Source organism: Thalassophryne amazonica, chromosome 3, assembly GCF_902500255.1.
Source record: "Thalassophryne amazonica chromosome 3, fThaAma1.1, whole genome shotgun sequence".
NCBI classification, from domain to species: domain Eukaryota; kingdom Metazoa; phylum Chordata; class Actinopteri; order Batrachoidiformes; family Batrachoididae; genus Thalassophryne; species Thalassophryne amazonica.
This window is the reverse complement of record NC_047105.1, coordinates 73,092,235-73,104,805: the sequence shown is the minus strand read 5'-3', so window position 1 is coordinate 73,104,805 and position 12,571 is coordinate 73,092,235. Positions and strand designations below refer to the sequence as shown.

Genomic DNA, 12,571 nt, shown 5'->3' with positions numbered 1-12,571 from the left:
TCGAGTGTTTTGTGATCCAAGTCCAATTAAACTGATTTGCAGTGAGATAAGTAACAAGCATTTTTTTTCTAATCTTCAGAATTGAATTTATTGCCAAGTACGTTCTCACAAGAAATTTTATCTGGTGTCATTGGTGCATAAATAACAATAAAAGAAAATACTTCTGTAAGAAGTAATAGGTACATAAACAATAAAAATAAAAGGAAAAAATAAAGAAATAAAGGAGTCAATTAAACAAATGGGCAAAACTAAGTTTACTGTCAGATAGATATAGTGGAATGGGGCTGTGCAGGCATGCAGATGAACAGTTAGGGCTGATCACTCTGTACTTTGGAGTTGGGGGGAGGCAGGGTAAATGGAGGTCTCTGGCATTATTTATATATAAGTCTAGCTTTTATAACTAATCAAAGTTATTTTAAATGTGAAAGTAGTCACATGTTTTTCTTATGTTTATTTAAAGGTATTATATATTTAGCAGTGCTTTAGCTCCCGGAGCTATAGGATTGTGGTGCTTCTGTCTGTTCTTTTCAAAAAAATCCCATGAACCTGACCCCTGCCAGATGACTACAGATACAATTGCATTGTAGTTAAATATGGACATATGGTTGGCTGGAGCTTTGCACTTTCCAGTTTGTTTGGTCCTTGACCTTCAAAATGACCTTGATTTGGATAGTTGAGAAAAAGGGTGGTATTTTGTTATCGTTAAAACTCAAAGGCACAGTCAGTGTCAATGAGTGTACAGTTCCTATTTTAGTTATTTCAGACACACACATGTTGTCAGTCAGTTGTCTTCACATATGCTATGTAATGTGTACTGCATAATGAATTTTAAAATTTGTATCAGTTAAATTCTCAATTTTCGCGATACACACAGGAGCTTCACCCCCCCCCCACCCCCCACCCCCCATTTAGATTGACTTTCTTTCTACTTTTTTCTGAAACAGGTTTAACTATGAAAATGTCACCAGTCATATAACCTGTTCTCATCACTCTTGGGTTGTCAAGGCCATAAGAAGTATTGTTTATTCTTCCAACCAGATAAAAATGCTGATGTCTTGTGTTGTATCTTCTTCTCAGACCAGGCAGCCAGTCTTTGTGCAGCTGTTACAGGCAGTGTTCAGGGTCTATCACTGTAACTGGTTGATCCCAGTTCAAAAGGGCTCTGTGGAGAACTGTATCAAAGTGCTGTCTGATGTCGGTAAGACTGTAAAACACTTAAGATCTAAATCTGTCAGTTGCATGTTGTATTTGAATTTCTTTTATATTTCTGAGCTAAGGTCAAAAGAACAGCTCAATCCTCAAACCATTTGTCTTGTGTGTCAGCCAAAGGCAGAGCAATTGCCATCCCTGTGGATCTGGACAACCAGGTGAACAACCTGTTTGTGAAGTCCAACAACATAGTCCAAAAGACTGCTATGAGCTGGAGACTTTCTGCTCGCAATGCTGCCCGTAGAGACTCTGTGGTGACTGCATCACGGGACTACAGGAATATTATTGAGAGGTTGCAGGTGTGTGTGTGTGTGTGTGTGTGTGTGTGAGATTTGACAATGTTCTTTTTTCTGATTTACTTGAGTCCAGCATTAGGGGTCTCCAATTGGTTCAAAATGCTCCTGCCAGAGTTTTGGCAGGAAGCAGAAAGTTTGACCACGTTACACCCATGTTGGCATCTCTTCAATTGCTTCCTGTCTCTGTCGGGTCAGATTTTAAGGTTCTGTTACTAACCTATAAAATTATTCACGGACTAGCATCTCCCTACTTAGCTCACCTAATTACACCCTATGTACCGACCCGGGCTCTGTGTTCTCAGGGCGCAGGACTACTTTGTGTCCTTAGGGTGAATAAAAAGGCTGCTGGTTACAGAGCTTTCTCTTAACATACCTCTGTTTTGTGGAATGATCTCCCTACAGAGATAAAACAGTCAGAATCTGTAGAGACATTCAAGTCCAGACTTAAGACGCATCTATTCTCCCTCTTGTATGGCTAGCATACTGGCATAGTATGGAACTATGCTTTTTATCCCTTTAACTCATCTTATTCGCAACGGAACAGGTCACAGCCTCACTTTATCTAAATTCTGTGTTTGTTAGTGAAGTTTAGGGCTAGCAGGGTATCCGCACAGGGTACTGGACTGACCACGAGGTGCCATGGCTGAAACTGATGCAGCGCACTGTAGTCTGCTCTTGGAATGTACTCCTACATGATGATGTGATGGATGGAGCTGGACGACCCCCTTCCAGTGACTGCATGCTCATCTCAATAATGCACTTGTTTTGATGCTATTCTGTTTTTCTGTTTCCTGTTTCTTCAGCTTGGTAAAAACTTTGTAAAAACCTAGTAACTGTTAGAATGGCCCAAGTGGGTCACCCCTCTGAATCTGGTCTGCTTGAGGTTTCTTACTCAACATCATCAGAGGGAGTTTTTCCTTACCACTGTCACCTGTGTGCTTGCTCTAGGGCAGGGGTTTTCAAATTGTGGGAGAGTGACACCTCCCCCCCCTCCAAAAGAACAAATGAATAGCTGTGCCCCCCATGGCACACATACACACACTTTCAACATGTATGTATTTCGTGTATTTCTTTTCATTCTTTTACGCATCTTAAACACACTTTAAAAGTGTATTTTTAAGGAACTATCTATGCATTTACACATTTTACAGCCTTTGTAATTATTTTAAACATGTTTTTAAAACATTTAAACATCTGTGTTTTTAAAATGTCTTTGGTATAACTAACATATTTTAACATAAATAATATTCATTCAAACAGGTATGTTATTAAGATTTTATCTATTGATGCCATTATCGATTCCGCTTATCGATACGATTCCTTATTGATTCCCTTATCAATACCTCCTGTAAATTTTCTGTGTACTAAATTTACAGGTTTTCTATGTCATTAACATTTTATTGAATCTTAAAGTAAATAAATATGAAATTGGTCACTGGATCCTTGAACTCTGGGCATAAATAAAAATAGAAAAAATCTGTAGTTTTTCTCAAAAGCATTTCCTTTCAGATATTAATGGCATAAATGTCACTCCATACCTCTGAGCTAAGCTCTTGCAGCCGGCTGTGCTGCAAGTCAACATCAATGTAATTCATAAAGAACGCAGGACGTCTCATTTGAGGGGGAAAAACAAATGTTTTAGTTTGTTGTAGTTTATTGTCTGTGTTACAACATTTGGAAAGAGGTGTCATTTGATTACAGTGATTCACTTTGAAGTTATTAATTCCAACCAGACTCTAACTTGACTCAGCAGAGAGCAGCGCAGCTTTTGGAGCTGTGCAAACGGAATGTAGGACGATTATCATTTCTTGCCTGTAACGTAAACAAGAGTCCCAGTTAGTAACTTTAATCCGCACAAAAGTGACTCACGATTGACATTTTTAAATGGCATTGAGACGTTTAAGAAGCGGACTTGCCACTTCTGAAAAGCAGTGAAGCAATGAACAAACGAAGCAGTGGATTGGAGCATTGCTTTGTTGCTTCAAGCTTCAAGAACAGCTACTGCAGAAGCGGTTGATTACAGGCCCACTGCAGCGTCTGCAATCAATGTCGAGAAATTATCATTTTCCCAATAAAACACCCTCAAAAACAACAGCTACTCTGAAGGACTGATAAGAGAATTGTTAAGCAAAAAGGCTATTGATGTCGGTGGATCAAATCATTTCTTAACAATTCTTGAAAAGAACCAGTTCTTGCTACCCATCCCTTGCACCCCTCCTGAAGAACTCTGGCACCCCGGGGGGGTGCGCACCTTGCAATTTGAAAACCACTGCTCTAGAGGCAGTGGTGGGCACAGTTCCGATAATCCAATAACAGATAATTATCAAAGATAATGTTTTCATTATCGGATTATCTTTTTAGATCATTTTAAAAACCATTATCGGACTAATTATCTTCCGATAAATTTTTGTCCGATAACTTTTAGACCGATAACGTAGTAAACAAAGCTGAACAGTGACAAACATTTTTAAAATTTAAAATCAGTTGAGCACCTACCTGTATAGTTCTATCCTCTGCAAACTGAAGAGAGCTGCTTCTAGGAGAAACTGCTCTATCCTCTGCAGGCAAAGGAGAAACTGGTCACAAAAAAAATCAGTTCTTTTAATACCATACTGATCCGCTGGCAATATCACTCAAGTCATCCAGAGGCACACATTTTTAACTTATGGTTCAAATTTTAACCAAACTAAGTTATTTCAGCTTGGAACTCTGACGAGGGCGGACGCATCTCCTCCACTCTCCCTTATCTCTGTTCTCTGCCTTTAACCTTCAAGTCCCTATTTCACCAGACTGTGAATTCCTCAAATCATATTGGATTCTGGATCTATTGGACAACTATTGGATTAACCATGGAATTGATCAGCTGGTCTCTGAATGCTGTTGACACCATTTTTTCTACAAGAAGGTCAGGACCAGGGGATCCTACCTGCCCAGATGGACCGTATCCTGCGGGCTATGTCCTCAACTCCTGGGGGTCTTGGCGTGTTGCATGCTTGGCGCCTTTCTCCGTTGAGGACGTCGAGGATTTATTCATTTTTGGTCTCATGGTAGCAGGGCTGGTACTTTTTGGCTTATGTGCTGCCCTGATCTACCAGAAAATTGGTAAGACGGCAGCATCAAGAACCATGGCCCCTCGCTTGTCCGTCATGATTAACGAGGTTGGCAAGGCAGTGCATTCTCAGACTGCAGTGATTCTTGAACTCAGATGCAAATTGGATGACATCTTGGAGCAGATGCGTGCCTTGCAGTTGAAGCTGAAGATTTCAGAGGCCGGTGAATATTCTTAATTCATAATTGGGTATATTCTTAATTCGTAATTGGGATTTGGTTGTGCAAGTGGAACTGTTAAAGTGATTTCACTGCTGCAACAATAACATTACATGCTTATCAAGCCGAAGGTCAAATTGCCCGACTGTCTCCTCCTGAGGGATTTGTTTAGGCCTGGGGAACATTGGCTGTTTCTTATCTCACAAAGACAATAAACTGCTTTTCACAGGACTGAAGCATGTTCCATTCCCTTCCCCCACCTCCTTCCTCCCCATCAACACATCCCCTTTCTGGCGCCCGCCATCATCATTCCTTCCCCCTTCGGCAGGGGCAGTGCGGTTTTCGCTGCAGCCTATGTCTCCCCCCAAGCTGTGGGCAGCACATCTCAGGGTTGCTGCGTGGTCTTCATCCACTTGCCTCAATTCAGATAACGGACTTCTTCAAACTTAGTGCACATAAACAATGTCAAATGTGTATGTGTTGCCTTTAATTCTGATGTGTGCCATTATTACGGTAAACAAGTAATAATTGTGGACTAATTGCTGTCTGAGGTAACTGGAGTGTAAACGTAATTTCTCCATTGTGAGATCACTAAAGTATATGTCTATATCTATCTATCTATTTAAAATTACTGTCACGTCTGAAGTTTTATAAAGTGAAAATATCCGATATATGTTTTAGTTTCAAAGTAATGCGCTAATTTTTAAGGTTTTAGTGAGCACATGCTGTGCCCAGCAGTGCATTATGGGTAGGATAGTGTAATCTCAGTACGTTCACAACGGGACAAATGCATTTCAGACACTCTCTTCAGGTGCCACGGATAACAGCATTAAACTCTAGTACCTAAAACTCTTGTGAATATCATTTCTGGGTTTATAGACATTGTTATTGTATTTGCGTTTGTTAAATTCCACGCATCTTAAATGTAGCAGACACGGATTATCTGGAATTTTGTTTTGGCAAGTGTTCACGGTCTCTACTAGGCAGTAGTGTTCATGGCAGTTCATGCCAGTATTCGTCCTGAAGCTGGGCAGACACTGTATGATGTTTTTAATCACTGCACTCGGTTTCAGTTCAAACTGTACCACAGAACCGCACGGTGTAAAAGTTCAGAGCGCCCGATTTATGTTCTCACACACATTGTACATTCAAAAACCACACGTCAGACTCGTGTTTCCAGAAGCAAAACGTAAGCTTTTTTTTCCAGACTTAATTTACAAAAACTCTTGATGGGAGACATTAAAGTTTAAAAACAAAACAACAAAAAAACATTACAAGACAGGTCCGCGGTGTTTGCACATGCACAGTGCGAGCGGTTGGATGCTTGTAGCGCTTCAGCAGCAGGAATATCAGATTAATATCAAACAGGTTTGATTTTCATTCGACCATACGATCGGCGATCAGGAGGTGGTCGTGAGATGTTAAACGCAGCTTGTTACTCCATGTACACTACACGATGCAGGACGCGTGATTAACCTGAAACTCAGTCCAAAAAATTCTCACACAAATGAAAAATCATCTGAAAAAGGGCCAAAACTTGCACAGTGTAAAGCCAACATTTATGTGTCAAGACAATACTGAGTGCACGTTTTACAATATAATAAAACGTGTGCACAACATTGTAAAACGTGCACACAACATCGTAAAACGTGCGCACATTCTCTCCACATGCTCAACATTTTACAGTGACACTTCCAGGGCTCTGTAAAAATGCCTGTTTTTACAAATAAAAAAATGGAATATTTTACAAAAGCACATTTATCTTTAAACACCAATACACGACACACGTCACATTAACGTGTTGGTTTACATAATGAATGACTGAACCAATCAGTGTTTAGCAGAGGCACATTTTACCCAGAATCCTTTGCGATCTGTCTGTGTTTGTTACAAAACCTCAGAATTAGTGCATTATTCAACATTAAAAGATATATAACGTGGTGTGTCCATAAAGTAACGGTCCTTTTTATTTTTTTAAAAACTATATGGATTTCATTCATATGTTTTTACGTCAGACATGCTTGAACCCTCGTGCGCATGCATGAGTTTTTCCACGCCTGTCGGTGACGTCATTCGCCTGTGAGCACGCCTTGTGGAAGGAGTGGTCCCGCCCCCTCGTCAGATTTTCATTGTCTGGAAATGGCGGAATGAAAAGGACTTTTTTCCATCAGAATTTTTTCAGAAGCTGTTAGAGACTGGCACCTGGAAACCATTCAAAAAAGTTATCTGGCTTTTGGTGAAAATTTTACAGGCTTCACAGAGAATAAGGACTTTAACTACAGCTTTAAGGACCCCTTTAAGGACAGTCGGTGCGCCGCGCTCCGAGCTGCGACGTCGCTGCACAAACCACTGGATCATTTCTAAGCTGATGGCTCTGTGGATACGAGACTGTCGTGTGCTCTTTCTCTGGTTATCACAAGAGCTGGACATCAGCCATTTTCCGGCAGATTTCACTTTTAACAAGAGATTTTGTCATGGAAAGCTGCGCGGAGGCTTCGCGCATCACGACCGATTCGCTGATGAAGCGAGACAAAGGAACACCTCCGTTTCGGAGTGTTAGAGGACATGTTTGGACATGTCCAGCTCTCCACACGTTCTCTTATACTCACTCGACTGGTAAGCACTGAAAGCCGAGATAGACATGGCGAATTACGTCACCGACAGGCGTGGAAAAACTCACGCATGTGCACGAGGGTTCAAGCATGTCTGACGTAAAAACATATGAATGAAATCCATATAGTTTTTTAAAAAATAAAAAGGACCATTACTTTATGGACACACCACGTATATTTTAACTTTGTACAAATGACAGAATTGACATTAATGGAGTTATTCTATTGGTATTAATGTTTTTTATAAATCAAAACCATAAGTCAGCACTGCTTTGTTTTCCAAGACCTCCGCCTGACTGGAGCGTTGTGATTGGGTAGAGAGCTAGGCTTTGTGGCTGTTCTCAGCTTGCTTATGTGCTGGAAGCTGTGTAGTAAACAAGAGCTTCCAGCAGGGGCAAGATGTTCAAACAGAAGTGTGGGCTCATTGTTTGGGTCTGTTGTCACTTTTGATGCTACCAGAAGCGATCGTGGTGTTAAAATTCAAATTCAGTTTATTAGTAGTTGCAAATGTACCACAGACAATACTGGAATTTGTCGGTTATCTGTAACTTCCGATACATTTTTGGGTGGTTTATCGGTTTATCTTTATCAAATATAACTTTTCAGTATCTGATTATCTGTTATCAAAGTTCATTTTTTTGGTTATCTGTGCCCACCACTGTTTAGAGGTTAAGGTTAGACCTTACTTGTGTGAAGCGCCTTGAGGCAGCTTTGTTGTGATTTGGCACTATATACGAGGTCTGTCAATAAAGTATAGGTCCTTTTTATTTTTTTCAAAAACTATATGGATTTCATTCATATGTTTTTACGTCAGACATGCTTGAACCCTCGTGCGCATGCGTGAGTTTTTCCACGCCTGTCGGTGACGTCATTCGCCTGTGAGCACTCCTTGTGGGAGGAGTCGTCCAGCCCCTCGTCGGAATTCCTTTGTCTGAGAAGTTGCTGAGAGACTGGCGCTTTGATCAAAATTTTTTCTAAACCTGTGAGACACATCGAAGTGGACACGGTTCGAAAAATTAAGCTGGTTTTCAGTGAAAATTTTAACGGCTGATGAGAGATTTTGAGGTGATACTGTCGCTTTAAGGACTTCCCACGGTGCGAGACGTCGTGCAGCGCTCTCTGGCGCCGTCGTCAGCCTGTTTCAAGCTGAAAACCTCCACATTTCAGGCTCTATTGATCCAGGACGTCGTGAGAGAACAGAGAAGTTTCAGAAGAAGTCGGTTTCAGCATTTTATCCGGATATTCCACTGTTAAAGGAGATTTATTTTTAATGAAAGACGTGCGGACGGATTGCAGCGTCGGCTCGCAGCCGCTGCGACGCTCCGCTGCGACGCTCCGCCACAGGAAAAACACCTCTGTTGGAAACCTTAAGGACAAGTTGGAACATGTCCAACTGTTAAACAATTTCTCATATACTCACTCCACTGAAAGCCATCAAAAGCCGCCTGGATTTTACAAATGGTTATCAACACGCAGCCAGCGGCACCGCGCCAGCTGCGTCCCGACGCGCGGACCCATCCGCACGTCTTTCATTAAAAAAATCTCCTTTAACAGTGGAATATCCGGATAAAATGCTGAAACCGACTTCTTCTGAAACTTCTCTGTTCTCTCACAATGTCCTGGATCAATAGAGCCTGAAATGTGGAGGTTTTAAGCTTGAAACAGGCTGACGATGGCACCTGAGAGTGCTGCGAGACGTCTCGCACCGTGGGAAGTCCTTAAAACGACAGTATCACCTCAAAATCTCTCATCAGCCGTTAAAATTTTCACTGAAAACCAGCTTAATTTTTCGAACCGTGTCCACTTCGATGTGTCTCACAGGTTTAGAAAAAATTTTGAACAAACAAAGCGCCAGTCTCTCAGCAACTTCTCAGACAAAGGAATTCCGACGAGGGGCTGGACGACTCCTCCCACAAGGAGTGCTCACAGGTGAATGACGTCACCGACAGGCGTGGAAAAACTCACGCATGCGCACGAGGGTTCAAGCATGTCTGACGTAAAAACATATGAATGAAATCCATATAGTTTTTGAAAAAAATAAAAAGGACCTATACTTTATTGACAGCCCTCGTAAATGAAATAAATTCAAGTGTATGGGTGTGTGTGTGTTTTAAGCATTTGTTCATATAACTGTCATTGTGCATCTTGTAGGACATTGTTTCTGCTCTGGAAGACCGCCTGCGTCCGCTGGTCCAGGCGGAGTTGTCTGTTCTGGTGGATGTGCTGCATCATCCTGAGTTGCTTTTCCCAGAAAACACAGACTCCCGCAAGAAGTGTGAGAGCGGTGGCTTCATATGCAAGTAAACAGAAATTGGCTGCACCCAACTATATTCACAAAAGCATAATGCTGTGTTCTTCTTTGGAATGAATAAATTAATGTGCTTATGCAGGCTGATTAAACATACCAAGCTGCTGCTGGAAGAAAATGAAGAGCGGCTATGCATCAAAGTTCTCCAAACACTTAGAGAGATGATGACCAAAGATCGGGGTTACGGAGAGAAGGTGAGGGAAGCTGCCAACCACACACAGCTGCCATCTTTTACTGTCTAAATAATTAATTACATGAAACTTTGTCATTTTCAAGCCAAAGCAATCTGTTCAGAGCAATTTATTTTAGCATTTAGCACTTAAATACAGTACTGCACACAACTTCCAACTAACTTAGAATTTAGAATTTTGTCCAAATATTCATACTCAGTTTTTTGTTTTGTTTTAACTTTCATTCAAAAACTAATCTTTTACAAACTTCATTGTCCTTTTTGTCTTTCTTCCTTTCTTTTTTTTGCCCTTTGGCTCATTATTAGTAGTAGTAGTAGTTGTGGTCATAGTATTATTATTATTACTAGGCCCAAATGAGAACAAAGACAGTTGCTGATGATCATTAAAAGATAAAATCATTGTAAACCAGTGTACTCCAGATAAATGTTTTATATATATATATATATATATATATATATATACGAGGTCTCTTAGAAAATAAACTGACCCTTTTATTTTTTTTTTAACTATATGGATTTGAATGACATGCGATTACACCAATCATGCTTGAACCCTCGTGCGCATGCGTGAGTTTTTTCACGCGTGTCGGTGACGTCATTTCCCTGTGGGCAGGCCTTGAGTGAGATGTGGTCCCGCCCTCTCGGCTGAATTCCTTTGTTTCACACGCTGCTCGAGACGGCGCGCGTTGCTTTATCAAAATTTTTTCTGGACCTGTGAGGAATATCCGAGTGGACACTATTCGAGAAATTAAGCTGGTTTTCTGTGAAAAGTTTAACGGCTGATGAGAGATTATGGGGTGTTTCTGTCGGTGTAAGGACTTCCCACGGAGCGGGACGTCCTGCAGCGCTTCCAGGCGCTGTCGTCGGCCTGTTTCGAGCTGAAAACATCCTAATTTAAGGCTTAATTCACCCAGGACATCGTGAGAGAACAGAGAAGATTCAGAAGAGGCCGGCATGAGGAATTTATGCGGACATTCCACTGTTTAAGGACATTTTTTTAATGAAAGACGTACGCGCAAATTCGCCGAGTCGTTTCCGTGACGACTCGGCAAATCTGTGTGCGCCGCGACAGGAAAAACACCTCCGTGTTGAAAACCATTTGTAGAATTCAGGCGGCTTTTAATGGCTTTCAACAAGTGAGTAACTGAGAAATTGTTTAACAGCTTGGGCATGTTCCAACTTGCCCGTTAAGATTTCCAACGGAGGTGTTTTTCCTGCCGCGACCCCCCGCGGTCGGGTCCAGCCCGACATGCGACTCTGCCCGCACGTTCTTTCATTACAAAATGACCGTTAACAATGGAATGTCCGAATAAACTCCTCATGCCGACTTCTTCTGAAAGTTCTCTGTTCTCTGACGACTTACTGCGTCAACAGAGCCTGAAATGTGGAAGTTTTCAACTTGAAACGGCGAGACGCTGCCGCCTCGAAGCGCAGATCGCCGTCAGGCGCCGTGGACCGTCCTTAAAGCGACACTACCAGACCAAAATCTCTCATCAGCCGTTAAAATTTTTACCGAAAACCAGCTGAATTTATTGAATGGTGTCCACTCAGTTGTGCCTTACAGTTTTGAAAAAATTTTTATCAAACAAAGCAACAGTCTCTGAGCCATTCCTAAACAATGAAAAAAATCGACGAGCGGGTGGACGACTCCTTACTCAAAGACTGCCCACAGGCGAATGACGTAACCGACAGGCGTGAAAAAACTCTTGCATGCCCACGAGGGTTCAAGCATGTCTGATGTAATCACACGTGATTCAAATCCATATGGTTTTTGAAAAAATAAGGTCGGATACTTTTCTAATAGACCTCGTGTATATATATATATATATATATATATATATATATATATATATATATATATATATATATATATTTTTTTTTTTTTTTTTTTTTCTTAATTGAGATTGTGTGTCCTCATTTTATGTATTCCTCAGATCACTGCAAACCCAGTTTGTTTATTTATTTATTTATCAGAAACCTTTTGAGGTCCACTGGACCCCAATATTAAAAATGAATTTATTTGTTTGTTAGTTGCATACCGTTTTTCTTTTCAGATGGTGAAAGTAGAGTGTCCCTGATGGTTAGTTAAAAATATATATATATTTACACCTGCAGAAGCCATAAAAAGAATCCTTAAGGACAGTGATTCACCTTACTCTCAGAATGAACATTGAACCATACCTGTTAGGCAGTTGGACTCAGAAGCTAGAGGTTGTGATACTGAAGTAAATGAGAACTCTGATGATGAGATGCCAGTGAGCTCATAATCATGAGTGTCCAATACAGAAAAAAATAAGCTCCACCTGATTAAAAGTTAGCAAGACAAGGTGGATAATTACAGTAGGCCAGGCTAAAGATGAAAATAGAGGGAGAACAGGACCAGCAGGAATTGGAAGAACATGCAGGCAAGATAGAAAAGGAAGAGAACAATAGTGACAGAGTAAGTGGTGACAATTAAATTACAGACAACAATCCAAATAATCATAAGAGTACACCAACATTTACAGTTGTGATTTTACAATTATTTTGCTGTGTTTGTGTTTTAGTCTACATTAATATGGTTCTAAAATGTCAAGTGGATTGCCTTTAAATAATGCTAAAAAGGTTTTTTAATTATTTCCATCTCAAAGCTCCTGATATTAACATTATACAGTACATGTGAGGCCCAGTGTGCCCCAAAACATCAGGA

At 40.9% G+C, this 12,571-nt stretch overlaps 1 protein-coding gene across 4 annotated transcripts in view; it reads left to right on the top strand.

Moving 5' to 3' along the window:
• Window positions 1-12,571, top strand: part of LOC117507035 (inositol 1,4,5-trisphosphate receptor type 1) — a 286,805-nt gene that overhangs the window by 143,800 nt on the left and 130,434 nt on the right. For all 4 annotated transcript variants that reach the window (XM_034166724.1, XM_034166723.1, XM_034166725.1 and 1 more), the window contains exons 35-38: window positions 1,078-1,198; window positions 1,324-1,508; window positions 9,536-9,684; window positions 9,775-9,886. In XM_034166724.1, the coding sequence (XP_034022615.1) occupies window positions 1,078-1,198; window positions 1,324-1,508; window positions 9,536-9,684; window positions 9,775-9,886 (567 nt within the window). The remainder of the gene's footprint in view (window positions 1-1,077; window positions 1,199-1,323; window positions 1,509-9,535; window positions 9,685-9,774; window positions 9,887-12,571) is intronic.